The sequence below is a fragment of the Cololabis saira genome, chromosome 18 (assembly GCF_033807715.1).
Source record: "Cololabis saira isolate AMF1-May2022 chromosome 18, fColSai1.1, whole genome shotgun sequence".
In the NCBI taxonomy this organism is placed as follows: Eukaryota; Metazoa; Chordata; class Actinopteri; order Beloniformes; family Belonidae; genus Cololabis; species Cololabis saira.
Genome location: NC_084604.1, coordinates 3,101,304 through 3,119,810, shown reverse-complemented (window position 1 = coordinate 3,119,810; position 18,507 = coordinate 3,101,304). Strand labels below are relative to the sequence as shown.

Below are 18,507 nucleotides of genomic sequence, written 5' to 3'. Positions count from 1 at the left end.
GAGAGAATTTAACGGTTTCAGTGTGGACAGAGAGAGTTTAACGGTTTCAGTGTGGACAGAGAGAGTTTAACAGTTTCAGTGTGGACAGAGAGAGTTTAACAGTTTCAGTGTGGACAGAGAGAGTTTAACAGTTTCAGTGTGGACAGAGAGAGTTTAACAGTTTCAGTGTGGACAGAGAGAGTTTAACGGTTTCAGTGTGGACAGAGAGAGTTTAACAGTTTCAGTGTGGACAGAGAGAGAGAGTTTAATGGTTTCAGTGTGGACAGAGAGAGTTTAACGGTTTCAGTGTGGACAGAGAGAGTTTAATGGTTTCAGTGTGGACAGAGAGAGTTTAACAGTTTCAGTGTGGACAGAGAGAGAGAGTTTAATGGTTTCAGTGTGGACAGAGAGAGTTTAACGGTTTCAGTGTGGACAGAGAGAGTTTAATGGTTTCAGTGTGGACAGAGAGAGTTTAACAGTTTCAGTGTGGACAGAGAGAGAGAGTTTAATGGTTTCAGTGTGGACAGAGAGAGTTTAACGGTTTCAGTGTGGACAGAGAGAGTTTAATGGTTTCAGTGTGGACAGAGAGAGTTTAACGGTTTCAGTGTGGACAGAGAGAGTTTAACAGTTTCAGTGTGGACAGAGAGAGTTTAACAGTTTCAGTGTGGACAGAGAGAGTTTAACAGTTTCAGTGTGGACAGAGAGAGTTTAACGGTTTCAGTGTGGACAGAGAGAGTTTAACAGTTTCAGTGTGGACAGAGAGAGTTTAACAGTTTCAGTGTGGACAGAGAGAGTTTAACGGTTTCAGTGTGGACAGAGAGAGTTTAACGGTTTCAGTGTGGACAGAGAGAGTTTAATGGTTTCAGTGTGGACAGAGAGAGTTTAATGGTTTCAGTGTGGACAGAGAGTTTAACAGTTTCAGTGTGGACAGAGAGAGTTTAACGGTTTCAGTGTGGACAGAGAGAGTTTAACGGTTTCAGTGTGGACTGAGAGAGTTTAACAGTTTCAGTGTGGACAGAGAGCGTCCGATGTCACGCAGCTCGACGTGATAGTCGGACGCTCTCATTCAGTTACACGGTGTAAACGGATCTTAAAGCCTGATTTACGGTTCTGCGTTAAATCGACGCGTACCCTACGCCGTAGGCTCTGCGTTGGTGTAACGCGGAACCATAAATCAGCCTTTAGTTCCCTGAAGAGGGAACGGGTCACCTCGTCTTCACACTAATTCACACAGGAAGATTTAATTGAATTCTAAACAGGTACACCAAAGTTATTTACTCCCATTCCTCATCATTTCATTTCTTATGTTACAAGACAAATGAATCATGTTAACTATAAAGAAATCACAACACTGAATGTTCACAAATGGCAACTTTATTGTTAAAAAAATAAGAACATAAGTTGTATATAAATAACATTTATGCACTACTGCTGGCTCGAGGCTAAAATTTGGCTTCCATACAACTATAATTGACACTCTTGCAGAACTTTATAATGGAAACCTAACCAGTACATTCTTTCTGGAGAGAGGAACAAGACAAGGGTGTTGTATGTCGCCGCTCCTCTTCGCCTTATTTATAGAACCCATGAGTCAATTCATTAGGCAGAGGACGGATATAAAGGGAGTAACAATGACATCTGGAGAGCAAAAACTGGCCCTATTTGCTGATGATTTGTTAATAAGCATAACACAGCCCACTCAGACGCTCCCACAACTGATGAAATTGCTAGAGGAATATGGTTTGGTTTCGGGTTATAAAATTAACATAAAAAAGACCCAAGTATTGACGTTTAACTATGATCCCCCAGCCTCAATTAAAACCAAATATAATTGGAAATGGGACACTGAGTCCATTAAATACTTGGGTGTTTCGTTACCTAGAGATTTAACAAGATTATATAGCAACAACTACGACATACTTAATTCAAAGAATAAAACTAATATACAAAGATGGAATGTTATTCCCTTTTTAAGTTTAAGCTCCCGGATAGAATCAATCAGGATGAACATTCTACCAAGGATGTTGTACCTTTTTCAGTGTCTGCCAGTTAAAATACCAGCTAAGCAGTTTCTAGAGTGGGACAGACTAATAGCGAGATATCTGTGGCAAGGAAAAAGGGCCAGAATCAAATTTAAAATGCCGCCATTAAGAAAAGAAAAGGGGGGAATGGGTCTTCCCTGCTTGCAGGACTACTATCACGCAGCCCAACTTAGACCTTTAGTCTGTCTTTGCTCACCAACATACACTGCAGCCTGGAAGGAAATAGAAGGAACGATGATAAGGGGAATCCCAATAACAGCTTTACTAAGTGACTACAAACTCCAAAGAGAGCTGGACGTTCCAGAAGACTCTTTGACAAACACCATCCTCATGTCCTGGAAGGAAATAGTTCAAATCTGCAGATCACAAAACACATCTAAAATAATGAGGTGGTGTGCCTATGATACAGACTTTGCGCCAAATAAAACCGACAGTAGATTTAAAACATGGATTACAAAAGGCCTAACTACCTACTGTTCATTTGTCCATAAGGGGGCATTTCAAAGTGTTAAACCCTTCAAAAGGATCACGGTCTGGGAAGAGAGGATTTCTTTAGATTCCTACAAGTGAGACACTACTACGACAAGAACATTAAAGAGGGGTTAGGAATCGATGAGTCTGGGTTCATGGGGGTCTTTTTATCATTAACTAAGTCTGAATCAAGTAATCAAATTATCTCCAAACTACCGTATTGACCCGATTATAAGACGACCCCTTCTTTTTCAAGACTCAAATTTGAAAAAAAGACTTTTTTTTAACACCAAATTAAATTTTTATACAGAAAATAATGACAGTACATCTGAAACAAATTATTATAACATATATAATATATTCGAGAGAAAAAGCATGTCATCTTGACTATTTGAAATCATCATCTTGAAGTTTGCATCATAACTTCTCCTCAGCTGCCGGTTTACCTGCCGATCTTCCACCCACTTTTCTCCAGATTGTCGCTACGTTTCTCCACTTTCTGTTATATCTTCTCTTATTTTCTTCTCTTTTCTTTCTTATGCTATTTTTTATTTTTCTTCTTCGTGACAGGGGTTCCTTTGGCCTGGAGAGTTAAGTTCAGCATTCACTTTAAAGATATCTGGCGCCATCTAGCGGTGTAAATGGGTATAACGGTCTAGACCCCCAATGTAAGACGACCCACTTTTTCAGTCTTATTTCAATGCAAAAAACCCCGTCTTACATTCAGGCCAATACGGTATATAAGACCATACAACTTTCCAACAAGATAATACAGAATACATAAAAAGCAAATGGGAAAAGGAAATAAGGGTAATGATCACACAGGAAAGCTGGGGAAGAATATGCCAATTACAATGGATCTCAACCGGGTCAAATACTTGGAGGGAGTTCTGCTGGAAAAGTACAACAAGATTTTTTATCACACCCATTCAAAAAAGATATCAGGGCAGCGGGGAGGCCTGTTGGAGACTATGTGGGTCTAAAGTCTAAAACCATTTCCATATTTTTTGGGACTGCCAAGCTATAAGACCTTTTTGGAAGGAGATATAGATGCATGTGGAGAATATATTTAATGTGACCATGCCATTGAATTATGAAACGTTATTTCTGGGAGACATAATGTTCGAAACATGGAATGTAAAAGATAAAAAACTGCTGACTATACTGTTGGCAGCCAGTAAGAAATGTGTTACAAGGAAATGGTTAAAAGTAGAACCCCCACTATCGACGACTGGATTGGGATCATCTACTGCTGTTCTAAATAAAAAGAGAATTTCAAAAAAAAAAAAAACTTCATAAAATATTACGCATCTGATTTTTCACGTTACAAAAACCTGACGGATGTTAAAGTTAACAGGTGGACGCTGGCTCCACGCTGAGGTAGGACATGTGATCCGTTCTTGTTCAACTTCATTCACCTAAATGAGGTGACGTTGGTGTTTTTCCTCCCGAGACTCCAGTCCATCGGACGAACCGTTTCCTGAAAGTTTGGGTCACGACACCAGCTCCAGTAAAACCAGCATCTTCCCCAGTGGACCCACCGGGTCCCGGCTCCTCCAGCCAACCCGGGCCAGAGGAGACGCAGACCAACCCAGAACCGGTCCCAGAACCGGTCCCAGCGAGGACTGCAGGTCCCAGCGGGGACTGCAGGTCCCAGCGGTGCCCCGCTGGTGCGCGTGTTGGGTTTGGCAGCACTCGTGTTGGGTTTGGCAGCACTCGTGTTGGATGTCTTTTCAGTAGCGACCCCTGGAACGAGGATGTCTGGACAGCTTGGGTAAGAATGAACGTAAAGTCATGTTAATTAGCATTGATGAGGCATTGTGACACCGTGCCTGAAGTGAAACTCCAGCTTAGAACTAGCTTCAACAAAGACTTGAACCACGGGAATGCCATATGATGAAGTTCCTGACTGACTGATATGTTAATACCAACTCATTTGGCCACAGATCACATCTGACTGTAAATACCCTTTAATTGCTTTTTGTCTTTCACCTTTGGCTTGTTGATTCCTGCCTTTTGTGCTTTGAACTTACTGTATAAAAGTCATGATTTCAAACCATTCTTGGTCAGCACACCAACCCAGACACGCTCTGTGCAGGTCTGCTCACCGGCTTACTGAATAAACCTCACTACACCACAGAGGACTTCTGAACTGGTTTTGATAATATTCTTCAACAGCATCAAATGTTAGCATAAGCTAATTATTACTATTTCTATTGATGCCTCTTGTTTTTGCACTATCCCCTTTCCTGCTATAAACTGCAAATTTCCCCTCTGTGGGACTATTAAAGGATTATCTTATCTTATCTTTTCCTGTCTCTATTATACGTGTGTGTTCATTGGTTGTGAGTAGTGTGTGTGATCTGGTGCCGGCCCTGCAGGAGATGGTGCTGTCCCCGTCAGTCCAGCTGGGGGTGGACGGCCAGGACTGCTCCAACTGTCCTGGTCTCAGCTCTGGTGCTATTGGTTTCAGATGTCTACCAACCCGAGGAGGATGGACGGGTTTGACCAGAACTGATGTGAAGTGTGCGTTAGCCAAGATACGAGACATATGTTGAGGTAAACGTGCTAAAGTGGACGAGTTAAACCAACAGCCCAGGTTGTTAGCTCTGCCCACTCGCCCAGTATTTGGACTAACCACTACTGGACTTCAAACCCTTCAGAAACCTCTGGGTGAAGTCTCAGACGAGGCGTCCAGCTCGTCCACAGTTTGTGCTGCAGTGTCTGGTGCCGAGTTGAGACACCGCTGGACCCAGCTTTATAACTGGACGTGGACTTCATCGTCCTAGTCCACGTCCAGTTATAAAAGCAGCAACACCTTCACTGGCCTTCTGGATGAGGTCACACGCTCCCACAGAGACTCCAGAGCAGCAGAGACGCCAGTAACACCAGTGGAGTGTTGTGAAGTCCAGAGGCCCGGTTGTAGATCTTGATGCGTCCTTCAACAGAAGGATAAACTCTCTGTCTCTGTTGGATGTAGTTGGACAAAACTGAAAGGTCCAAGTCCCCTGAAACCCAAACGGAAAACCTTGTGAAACAAGAGCCGGTAAAGTTATCTGTAATTTTTTTTACAAGTTCTTCATCAACAAAGTCTCACCGCTGTCGTGTTTGAGGATCCCGTCCCTGATGACGGAGAACCCGTCCCCGCCGATCACCATGTAGGACGGCACCACCACGGTGTAAACCGTTTGGTCCTGGACTGCTTCATAGTGAGGGTCGCGACACTTAGTGCAGAGGATGCTGAGGCTTTTCACGCGATGTCCTGGAGGTCTGGAGACGTCAAATTCAACATGAAGTCCTGTTGGAGAACACGGAGCCGTCAGTGTGAGCGGAGCCGTCCTGTTTTGTCCTGCAGCTCGTCCTACTTGGGCCACGTTTACCCATAGTAATTTTACGTATTTACAAAAACGGATATTTCCCCCTCTACGTTTTGAAAAATACCATCATTTCCAGGAACCTGCATAAATATCTGTTAAGGTGCTATGAGCAGCCAAACCTACAGGGGGCAGTGTAACGAGAAGATAAAGTCATGCTAGCCAATCAGAATCCTGGAAAAAAACATCAACAAATGACACGAGTAACTTCCAGTTACTTCCAAGATGAACCAGAGTCTTTGGTTTGGAGTGACAGAGAAGTGGAGTTACTTTTAAGTGTGACTTTAGAATATAAAACAGGTAAAATACAAGAAAATATTGACGGTGACCAAATAAATTGTAAACACAGGTCGCACAAATGACGTTGGTGACGTTTCTGTCTCATAATGTGACGTTCTGAAGCCTAAATGTCAGTTTCTCTCTGTTTACAAGCAAACGTGAAGACAGAGTTTTTGAAAATCTCCAATTTGGCTGGTTGAAGAAATGATTGTTTTTGGAGACTTTGAGCTTCGTTTTCGTGTAAACCAACGGACAAAACGCATGAAAACACCACAGATTTCGCTACGTGTAAACAGGGCCTCAGACTGGTCAGACCGGTTTGGTCCTACAACCTCCACAACAACCTCCATCACCTAACCTAAAAACCTCCACAACTACCTCCTGGTTAGAAAGGACTATACAGCAAAGACGACATTCTGAGCTGCAAATGCTGGCCTCACTTAACTTTCCTTCAGTTATGGAATCGGTTGAACACTACAACCATTCTCTTCGCCACCTCCTGGATGTACATGCCCCCCTCAAAACAAGGACTGTGTCTTTCTCCCGCACTGCCCCCTGGTTCACCGATGAACTACGCAGGATGAAAGCTGCTGGCCGGGCCATTGAAAGGCGAGTCAAATCATCCGGCCTGGTGGTGCACAAGCTGGCCTACAAAGACCATCAGAAGGCCTACGCAGCAGCCCTTAAAGAAGCCCGGTCCACCTATTATTCAAACATCATCAACAGCAGTCCAGGATATTCAATACAGCTTTTTTCCACCATAAATCTTCTCCTAAATTCCAAAAACCAAACCCAGACAGAGTCCACAGCAGAACACTGCAACAGATTTCTTGCATTTTTCAAGGATAAGATCAACTCTATCCGGTCCCAGCTTGCAGGCTCCTCAGCACCATTTCTGCCACCTGCCTGCCCTCTACCTGCACCCTTCAGCACCTTTGTTCCTGTCACACAGCCCGAAGTGGAGAGTCTCATCAAAGCAATGAAACCCTCCACTTCCACTTTGGATCCCATTCCTACAGCTTTCATCAAATCCAACCTGTCTGTTATAAGCCCTCTTATCACACAAATAATAAACCACTCGTTAAACTCCGGCCATGTCCCGCCGTCACTCAAGACTGCCATTATCAAGCCCCTTCTGAAAAAACCCAGCCTCGACCCAGAATGTCTCTCCAACTACCGGCCCATTTCCCATCTTCCATTTCTGTCCAAGGTGCTTGAAAAAGCTGTTGCCACACAATTACAGGAACATCTTCAACACCATTCACTATTTGAAATTTTCCACTCTGGTTTCCGCACTGCCCATAGTACAGAGACAGCTTTATTGAGGGTAACCAATGACCTTCTCATCTCCGCCCACTCTGGATCCCCCTCCCTGCTCATCCTCCTCGACCTTTCAACAGCCATTGATACTGTTGACCACCATATCCTCCTGTTGACCACCATATCCTGCTAAACCGTCTGCACACCGACGTTGGTCTCCATCACTCCACACTGGACTGGTTCACCTCCTACCTTGCTGACAGGACAGAGTACGTCAGCTTGGGATCTTCCAAGTCCCAAACAGCCCCTGTTACGTGTGGTGTCCCCCAAGGATCTCTCCTAGGACCTTTCCTTTTTATCCTGTACATGCTGCCCCTGGGTCCTGTCATCAGCCGGCACGGAGTCTCGTTTCACTGCTATGCCGATGACACTCAGCTGTACCTCCGGACTGACCCCAACCTACGTTCCACCCCAGTCCTCTCATCTTCACCCACTCAAGCCCTCTCCAACTGCCTGGAGGAGATTAGGGCGTGGATGAGTCACAACTTCCTCCAACTCAACAGTTCCAAAACCGAAGCCATACAAATTGGCCCCCCTCACCAGGTCCAGTCATCACCCATAACCACCATCTCCTTCTCCAGTCAAGACATCCCCCTCTCTACCTCTGTTACCCACCTCGGTGTGAAGCTGGACCCACAACTCACCTTTGTAAACCACATCAAACATCTGTACAAAACCTGCTTCTTCCACATAAAGAACCTATCCAAACTCCGCCCCTTCCTCACTTTCCCTGATGCAGAAAAACTCGTCCACGCTCTAATCTCCTCCAGGCTCGACTACTGCAACAGCCTGCTATCGGTATCCCCAACAAACACCTTCGGAAACTCCAACTCATTCAGAACTGTGCTGCCTGAACTCTGATGAGAACCTGCAAATACGACCATATCCCCCCTACTCTCCAGAAACTCCACTGGCTTCCCATAACCGCAAGAATCCAATTCAAGATTGTCCTCATCACCCACCTCTGCATCTACAGCAATGACCTCATCACCACCTCTGCATCTACAGCAATGACCTCATCACCACCTCTGCATCTACAGCACTGCCCCTCAATACCTCAAACACCTCCTGACCCCTCACTCATCCACCCGGAACCTCCGCTCACAAAAGACCAACCTCCTCTGTCAGCCCCGCACACGACTCCGCTCCATGGGAGACCAAGCCTTCTGCTCCGCTGCCCCCCACATCTGGAACTCCCTCCCTGAACCTCCACATCTGGAACTCCCTCCCTGAACCTCCACATCTGGAACTCCCTCCCTGAACAGCTACATCAACCCCAGTCTGTGGACACCTTTAAAAAGGGGCTTAAAACTTTCCTGTTCAGGAAGGCTTTCCCTGTTCTTTTTTTAGATGTTTTTATTATTTTTATGCTTTTTTACTTCTGGTCTTTTATGTGTCCTGACTTTCCCTTGTTTATGTAAGCATTTTGAGATTATACATGAAAAGTGCTCTACAAATAAAATGTATTATTATTATTATTATTATTATTATTATTATTATTATTATTATTATTATGATAACTGGCTGCTTCTGACGGTGAGCTTCCGCCACAGATACAGTATATGAGGTCAACGTTCTTATATGCAATAATCAGATTTATGATGGTAAGACCTCTTAGCTCTTCCTTAGATGCTAGCTCAGTGGGGTTTCCTGCTGCATGTGTATCATGTATCTAGATCTCTGAGGCCCCGGTAGACCTGGTAACCTGGTAGACCTGGTAGACCTGGTAACCAGGACCAAGAGTTCCCCATGTTGATGTAACTGCAAACACATGCACATACCTGACACCTGCAGGAACTCCCCGGCTCTCTGGCCGTATCGTTTCACTGAGTGCTCGAAGGCTTCCCTCAGAATGGAACCGTTCAGCTGGATCAGGTCGAAGGTCCCCCCGAAGGGAACGGCGGCGATCACGTCCTCCGTGGTGATCCAACCTGGAGATGACACATCAGTAACGCTGTCACACTGAGCCCAGTCTTCCTGTGTGGATGTGGAACACTGCTCTGGTCTTATCTGACTTCACCATTGCGGACGCGCTCGTCAATAGAGGTCCGGATTCCACCGCCGTTGTAGATGGCTGCACTGACGTGGTTCCACTGCTGATCATCAGAGACCCGGATGTTGCTGTCCAACTGAAGAGGGGAGGAAGAAAGCAGAACATCGCAGTCACAGTTTTACATCTGTCCAGTTAGTCAGTGTGACTATTTCAAGGGTTAAAGGAACTCTGCTGTTTGGTACCATGGTGTCCACCATGAACATGGACCAGAGACAGTAAAGGAGACGGCTGTCTGAGGACGTCAGAGAGAACCTTGTAGACCAGCATGTTGAGGAGTAGGAGTCTCCAAGCAGCTGGAGGTTCCTGAGACAACATTTGGACATTTCATTCAGAACTTTAGGCTCCACGGGACTGAAAACAACCTCCCTGGACGTGGACTCAAGAGGACAACTGATAATGAACTGAAGAGACGAAGAGGGCGGGAGCATTACACCTGTTTTAGAATCGCTGCGTTGGCTCCCCGTGCGCTTCAGGATCGATTTTAAGGTTCTTTTACTAGTTTTTAATTGTCTTAATGGTCTTGGGCCTTCTTATTTGTCTGCCCTACTTTTACCCTATCCACCCTCACGGACCCTGAGGTCCTCCTGAGGTTCCTGAGGTTCTCCTGAGGTCCTCCTGAGGTCCTCCTGAGGTCCTCCTGAGGTCCTCCTGAGGTTCTCCTGAGGTCCTCCTGAGGTCCTCCTGAGGTTCTCCTGAGGTCCTCCTGAGGTCCTCCTGAGGTCCTCCTGAGGTCCTCCTGAGGTTCTCCTGAGGTTCTCCTGAGGTCCTCCTGAGGTCCTCCTGAGGTTCTCCTGAGGTTCTCCTGAGGTCCTCCTGAGGTCCTCCTGAGGTTCTCCTGAGGTTCCTGAGGTCCTCCTGAGGTTCCTGAGGTCCTCCTGAGGTTCCTGAGGTTCTCCTGAGGTTCTCCTGAGGTTCTCCTGAGGTCCTCCTGAGGTTCTCCTGAGGTTCTCCTGAGGTCCTCCTGAGGTCCTCCTGAGGTTCTCCTGAGGTCCTCCTGAGGTCCTCCTGAGGTTCTCCTGAGGTTCTCCTGAGGTCCTCCTGAGGTCCTCCTGAGGTCCTCCTGAGGTTCTCCTGAGGTTCTCCTGAGGTTCTCCTGAGGTCCTCCTGAGGTTCTCCTGAGGTTCTCCTGAGGTTCCTGAGGTTCTCCTGAGGTCCTCCTGAGGTCCTCCTGAGGTTCTCCTGAGGTTCTCCTGAGGTCCTCCTGAGGTCCTCCTGAGGTTCCTGAGGTCCTCCTGAGGTTCTCCTGAGGCTCCTGAGGTTCCTGAGGCTCCTGAGGTTCTCCTGAGGTCCTCCTGAGGTTCTCCTGAGGTTCCTGAGGTCCTCCTGAGGTTCCTGAGGTCCTCCTGAGGTTCCTGAGGTTCTCCTGAGGTTCTCCTGAGGTTCTCCTGAGGTCCTCCTGAGGTTCTCCTGAGGTTCTCCTGAGGTCCTCCTGAGGTCCTCCTGAGGTTCTCCTGAGGCTCCTGAGGTTCCTGAGGCTCCTGAGGTTCTCCTGAGGTCCTCCTGAGGTCCTCCTGAGGTTCTCCTGAGGTTCCTGAGGTTCCTGAGGTTCTCCTGAGGTCCTCCTGAGGTCCTCCTGAGGTTCTCCTGAGGCTCCTGAGGTTCCTGAGGCTCCTGAGGTTCTCCTGAGGTCCTCCTGAGGTCCTCCTGAGGTCCTCCTGAGGTTCCTGAGGTCCTCCTGAGGTTCCTGAGGTTCTCCTGAGGTTCCTGAGGTTCCTGAGGTTCCTGAGGTCCTCCTGAGGTTCCTGAGGTTCTCCTGAGGTTCCTGAGGTTCCTGAGGTCCTCCTGAGGTTCCTGAGGTTCTCCTGAGGTCCTCCTGAGGTTCCTGAGGTTCCTGAGGTTCTCCTGAGGTCCTCCTGAGGTCCTCCTGAGGTCCTCCTGAGGTCCTCCTGAGGTTCCTGAGGTTCTCCTGAGGTTCTCCTGAGGTCCTCCTGAGGTCCTCCTGAGGTTCCTGAGGTCCTCCTGAGGTCCTCCTGAGGTCCTCCTGAGGTTCTCCTGAGGTTCCTGAGGTTCTCCTGAGGTTCCTGAGGTCCTCCTGAGGTTCCTGAGGTTCCTGAGGTTCCTGAGGTCCTCCTGAGGTTCCTGAGGTCCTCCTGAGATGTGCGGGGCCGTCAGACGTTTGAATCAGGAAGCGGGAGTCAGGGCGACCCGCGGCTCGCAGCGATTTTATTATACAGCGCAAACGTCTGTTTGGTGATCCAACTCTGAGGTGCAGATGTTCATAAACCTGGTGGCTGTCGAGAAAAAATTAAAAAAGGGATGTAGACGGGCTGTTTTACTCTCAGCTGCTCCAGCTGATTTCTCATCTGCGCCGACATGAACAAAGCGGTTGCGCAATCGAGTACGTCACAGCAGCTTCACCCCAACCCCCCCACTTCTACCCTGGATGTGGAAAAACAAACGGGTAAAGGCGGGACGAGATATATTGTTTATGTAATAATGCTCTGGGGTTTATGTTTATGTTTATGTTCATGTTCTGGATCTCTGGAAAGCGTCTAGAGACAACATCTGTTGTATTAGACGCTATACAAATAAAATTGAATTGAATTGAATTGACGAGCCGAGTCGGGCCGAGTAAGTCCTAGTGCAAAAGTGCCATATGAGTCCTGATCTTCCTGGTTCCTGGTTCTGGACATGAAGACCAAACGTCTCCACGTTGGTCTCATGGGTCCAGAGGTGTGCATGTTTGTTCAGATCATGGTTTTGTGGACCTCAGTCCTGCTTCCATGTACTGTTCAGACAGATATGTCCCACAGCATTCTAAGCAGACCGTCCTGGGCTCCGTTTCACAAAGCAGGTTCAACAAACACTGAGTCTAATCCTGAACTCTTAGTTGATCTACTCTGAGATCGGAAACTCTGAGTTTTGGGTTCCAGAACAGCGGTTTAGAGTTAATTTACTCAACTCTAAGTAGTTTCACCTGGAGTTAAGCGCGTGCGCCACAACTATCAAAAGCCAGTATCTATAGAGCCCTGATACAACGATTCACCATGGCAACCGGCGACAACAAAAGATCCACATACTAAAAGTTGCCAAAAACGCCTATCCAAGGCGTACCCAAAGTAAATTGAAAGCTATTCTTGAACCGTTTGACGTACATGGATGGTTCTGGTCTCTTTTGAAAGGTAACCCTCTTTTGGAAGTTTTTTCTCCAACTGTCAGAATCACTGTAACTGCTACTAGAATTGAGTAATTTAACTTTGAACACACTGAAATAGAAGGTTTTTTCTTTCCGCCTGAAATTTGTTTGTAATTACATGTCTGCAGATGAGTGAATACTTGGCCTATTAGCTGGAAAACACAATGGGTCCACAGCCTGAAGCCTTATCTAGTGCAACATCAAAATTGATAAAAAATAGCACAGAAAATGAGTATTTTACACTTGTTTTTGTCAGACTATGTCTAGGCGTTTCCAAAAATGGCCATTTGGAGACGCTCAGTTTTGCTCACTGAAAGTTTTCAGATGACGCTCAGCGCTCAGGCTGCGGGTTTTTATAGAGACCCCGTGGTGTCATAAGTCGTTGTGTTCAGGATCTCATTGGCTATAGAATGTGCCTGTCATCAGCATGATTGGCTGCAATTGGCTCATTTTTTTCATGACAAAAGGGGGGCATGAGCCTATTTCCAACACAGACGGTCATTGGCTGTTGATGGCTGTGGACGGCCAGAGGAATGGTCCGATTGGTCCAAATAGGTGTCAATCAATAGGACACGACACAGACTCCATTTTGAGAATAGGAATTGTATTGGAAAGACTTGCGAACCAGAATTACAATGAATGAAAGTTGAAAATGTGGCACATCAAGCGGCTAATTTCTAATGATGCAGCGGCTGTTTGTGGCTATTTACTGTTATAATGATGTATTTTGGACTAAATACTTTACTGGATTGGATATACTGAACCTTCCTGAATGTAACAAGACTGTTTTTGTGGGAATATTTTTCAACATATGATTTCTATGAAGATAAATAGGTGAGTTGCATCATTTGCACAAATCTTTGTTTGTTTGTTTGTGGTGTCGATATGTACCAGCTGCTTTGATTATATCCTGAAATGGTTTATATGGCTGTAATCACAAGAATCTTAGCTTTCCAAAGATATGTGGCATGAGTAACTCACTTAACAAATGGAACTGTGTAAATGACCTAGTTATGTAAATTAGGTCAGATCGGCCCGAGTGCGGGCCCCTCCTTATTGAAACATTTAACATTTCAATTAGTTTGCATCTGAAGATCCACATACTTCACGCCACTGTCATGTAGATCAGGGCCGTCAATTGGGTACGGCAGCTGCCACACCTCGGCTTCAGGGGAGAATGTAAATGTTTTTTTTTAATACATTTATGGAATTACTCTGTGTCTATTTGTATTGATTTATCCTATTACTTAATATATATAAAATAACTACAAATGCATATCAGAACAACATGATGGATTTCACTAGGTATTATCTTTCCCAACACTTGTACCCCCCTCATATCTTGAAATGTGATGTCCCAGCGTCCCTGACGACAGTGGTCGCTATAAATCTGGTTTTTAGCTCTGCAGTGTTACTAACTTACAGAAATGAAAATGAAGCAGACAACCACGCAATTTAATAATAAAAAAGAAAGAAGGCAAGTGATGAGTCCAATGTTGCCCCAGTCAGGCTATTAACGAGGCTGTAGCCACTGATGGATTAATTATGCAAGTTCATCTTAAGGTAAGATATCAAATCACCCTATCCTCTTATAAATCTGTTTAAGGGAAATATTTGACTTTTTTTATTCTCTCTCTCTCTTTCTGTCTTCTGTTCCTCCCTCTCCTTTTTGCATTTGGACTTTAACTGTTTGAAGTTAAACTGGGATGTCCCTGTGATATTGTTGCACCGACATAGTGAATAAAGTGAACCGAATGAGTTAAATTGCGTTTGTCAGATACGCTTTTTCTGCTCTCTAACTCTGCTCTTGCTGTCCGTGGTGCAGAAAACGGATGTGTATTGCGTAAAGGCCCATTGGCTGAATTGACGCCACTGAGGGAGGAGACGGAGAGAAACTCAGGGTTTATTGAAGAAAACCTGCTAGCGACCAGGTTAGGTTCAGAGAGTCTGTTACTACGGTAACTGACCAGGTTAGGTTCAGAGAGTCTGTTACTACGGTAACGGTACGGTAACGGCCTGCACGTCCCTCCGTGAGGACCCTGAGTGTCGGACTCTTACCATGGCGTCACAGATGAGGTTTCCTAGGTTACATTCCTGAGAGCGGCACGCCTCTGTGGTCCCGTTGAGAAACACCAGCGTCTTCCCCACCTCCTGAGCTGAGTAGCTGGCCAGCTTCTTCTTCCACTCCTCCACCTCCGCCAGAACCTCTGGGTCTGTGGGGAACGGAGTTCAGAGGAGCTGCAGTGACGGACAACTGTCTTCTGTTTCAAATACATACTGCTCTTCTGTTTTCACACCGTCCCCTCAGTCACTTTCACAGACATGCAGCAACGTTCCTGTAAAAGTGCTGACTTTCATCCTTAACCTTGTGCTGTCTTTGGGTCAAAATGACCCAATTCTTCTTTCCTCCTGCCATGCTCTCTCCTTCCTTCTTCCTACACACTGATAATTGACCACATTGTTGGAGATTTACAGTCTTTGAATAAAGTGGAAAAGCCACTAGGACAATACATGATCGAATACAGAGAACAGTTTTAGGATAGGGGGGCGTTTCATTCGCACTTCTCACCTAAAAATATTGAAATGATCTTTGATTTGAACTAGTTCAAAGTGAAAATGGTGAACTATGAACGTGAACTGTTCATTTTTAAACTATGTGAACTGAAGTTTGAACTAGTTCATGTGAAGTAGGAACTTGCACAACTGAGTATCTGCTGGCTTTGACGTCAGACCCCCCCCCCCCCCCCCCCGACAGACCAGCTCTCCAACAGAAACAAAGACGTGACAGCAACAGCAGAAGAGGCGGAGCGGACGGCGGTGTTACCTTGTTCAACGCTGTGGTCCAGCAGGATGGGGTTCCCCGTGGTCTTCACCACATCCCCCTTATCATCGAAACTCACTCTCAGGTTCCCCAGGTACTTCCCAAAGGCGTAGGCCTGCACCACGGGAACCCTGCGGCCGTCCTCCGCCGTCACCATGAAGGGGTAGGAGCCCGCTGGGACCTCGGTGGAGGGAGGGCTTCCTGAAGGCAGACAGAGACCACAGTTCACACGTCAAGGCCAGAGGAGACAGCCCATGTGGTCAGGATGCTCCCGGGGGCCTCCCGGCTCTGGAATCTTCAGCTGGGCGGAGGTCCCGTGGGCGGAGACCAGCCGCAAGACGCTCCACAGAGAAATCTCCCAGTTTTCCTGGGAATAGGTCGGTGTTCCCCCAGACAGCTGGAGGGAGGTCTGGACCTCTAAACGTAGCCTGCTGCCCCGGACCCAGACTCAGTACGCAATAAAAGCTCCCACAAACCACAGAACATGGTTTTCTTCTACAAAAAATTTGAAAAATACAACCAATAATGTACTTTGTGTGACATGGAGGTAAATATCCTCCTCTCAGCATCAACGTTGAAGACCAGGAACGTGCAGATGTGTAAGGCAAGGCAAGTGTATTTGTATAGCACAATTCAACACAAGGTCATTCAAAGTGCTTTACATCAACATTAAAAGCAGCAAAGCACAATTAAACAGTAAATAACAATTATAAGAAAAGAGGTAAAATAATAAAAGAAAATTAAAGCTGCAAGCAGCGATGAACGGGCCCTGGCACGTGCAATTTTCACCAATAAAGATCAAGGACTCAAAACTAAGTCCGATGACACCACCCACGACTCTTTATGTCAAACCATTCAAAAAATATGGCAGAAAATAGGAACTATCAAAAATCGACCAATCAGAAGAAGGGGCGGGGTTAATTTGCACCAATTAAGGTGAAGGAGTCAAAACCGAGTCCTATGACACCACCCACGAGTCTCTATGTCAAACCATTCAAAAGTTATGGCAGAAAGTAGGAACTATCAAATATGGACCAATCAGATGAAGGGGGGGCGCGCTTTTTGGCGTCTATCGTCGCCACGGTAACGCTTTTGACTGAGAAAAGTAATGCGCGTAGTCGCAGGATAGAGACGCACATTTTGATGTATAACACACCTGGGTGCACGTTACGGTTCGGGCCGTATTAACGGCCGAAGAAGTGGCATAAATTGCGCCAAAATTACACGGTTAATTGAAAATGGTCGACTTCCTGTTCAGTTTCGGCCATGCCGCTTAATGTCCGTTTAACGCTGGAGTCCGTGGAACCAGACAGCTAAACGTCCTCAAACATCTGAGCTGTGCTTCTTTGTGCACCGGGGGTCCAGCAGGAGCAGCGTGATCACGACTGCAAGCCTCCTAACCGGAGACAAGGTCGCTCAGACGGATGACTAGGGACGGATGACCAGAGGAGCTCCAGCAGAGCCCGGCTCCCGGGGCTCCCTGGGCTCCCGGGGTTCCCGGTGATATCAGGTTTCCCGGTGCTTTAGTTTTCAGCTCTCAGTACTACAACAGCCAGTGAATGTGAAACAGGAATGGATGTGAAGATGACGGAAGAGATGACAGTAGGAGTAAGAAGGACACCCTTTTCACTGTTGGACAATAAGTGGGGGTGGTGGAACGGATGTTTGTGTCCTCCGGGGGTCAGTGGTGGAGAGTTCACAGCCAGTGACTCTTCTCAATAAAAGGCTTAGTTTGAGGTGACGGAGGTTTCAACAGGTTTTTTTGGGGTAACCAGAGTTGGGTGGAGCCACCTCCTGCCACAACGGCCTGCAGAACGGCCCTTCAGAAACCTAGGGGTGACATCACAGACGGCTCGTCCTACATGAAACCACTTCCAGCTACTGCTGCCAAAACCCTACGAGCTGTTGAATCATGGGAACGTAATGATACTCTTCACTGTATCATGAAGGTGAACACTGTCATCATGTGGTGACGATCGCTCTGTGGTTCACTGGAGGGGGTGAGTCCGTCCACAGAGAGGAGCTTCAGGAGACGACAGCATCCTGCCTCCAAAGTCTGCGACCTACCCAATGTAAGGAGACCGATTTAAGGTGAAATGAAGATAAACGGAGAGATGGTGGAGAGAGTCAGCTCCTCTCAGCACGCCAGTGTCCTCCGTCATGGCCTCCTGTGAGGAGTGGAGGACCTGACTGCAGGACACGGGCAGGTAAAGGACAGCCCTTTTCTTTTAAGTGAGACGGTTCCACTGGAGGACGCTGGAAGAAAAGGCAGAAAGGGAGAGAACGAAACAGGAACCCGACCAGCGCTCTTATATTCATACTGGAGTTTGGGTTTTTGGGTCGAGCACTGAAGTCTTGTAGGTTTATTTCTGCTCGGTCTGGTCAAGACCGCCTCACTTGTAGAGACATCCCCTGGTGGTCCTTCCACATGACTGTTGTGTGCTGCTGACGCCCCCCCCACCTCTGGTCATCCCGCTGCTGCTTCCACCTGCCTGCTGTGTGCTGTCGACGTCCCTGACTCCCCCAGTCTGGCCTTCGGCAGGAGGGTCCCCCCTTATGAGCCTGGTCCTGCTCAAGGTTTCTTCCCTCCTAAAGGGGAGTTTTTCCTTGCCACTGTTTGGCTTAAGGCTTTTCTCCCACTAAGGGAGTTTTTACCTGCCATTGTTTATATAATAATTGCTCGGGGGTTTATGTTTATGTTTATGTTTATGTTTATGTTCATGTTCTGGATCTCTGGAAAGCGTCTAGAGACAACATCTGTTGTATTAGACGCTATATAAATAAAATTGAATTGAATTGAATTGAATTGGTCAGTACAGGAACTGCCTGGACAGACTGTGTAAACTTCTCCTTATGACTCATCTGTGTTTTTCCTCAGTTAGCGTCTAGTTGTGTAATAAAGCTAAAAGAGGAACTTTGCAGAAGTGTTAAAGTGCATCATCGTCAGCCCTCAAGGATGTTCCCCACAGCCCAGACGGTGGCGAGGAGCTGAGGTCTGAGGTCCAGACTGGCAGATTTGAACTTTATTTATA

General features: G+C 46.6%; 1 protein-coding gene across 1 annotated transcript in view; it reads right to left on the bottom strand.

The window, feature by feature from the left end:
* Positions 1 to 5,333: 5,333 nt before the first annotated feature.
* The window catches only part of LOC133418673 (snake venom 5'-nucleotidase-like), a 30,904-nt gene continuing 17,730 nt past the window's right edge, over positions 5,334 to 18,507 (bottom strand). Inside the window, exons 6-11 of the mRNA XM_061707490.1 lie at positions 15,479 to 15,676; positions 14,713 to 14,867; positions 9,486 to 9,594; positions 9,247 to 9,396; positions 5,590 to 5,790; positions 5,334 to 5,500 (exon numbers count right to left, since the gene is read on the bottom strand). Of these exons, the coding sequence (XP_061563474.1) occupies positions 5,334 to 5,500; positions 5,590 to 5,790; positions 9,247 to 9,396; positions 9,486 to 9,594; positions 14,713 to 14,867; positions 15,479 to 15,676 (980 nt within the window). The remainder of the gene's footprint in view (positions 5,501 to 5,589; positions 5,791 to 9,246; positions 9,397 to 9,485; positions 9,595 to 14,712; positions 14,868 to 15,478; positions 15,677 to 18,507) is intronic.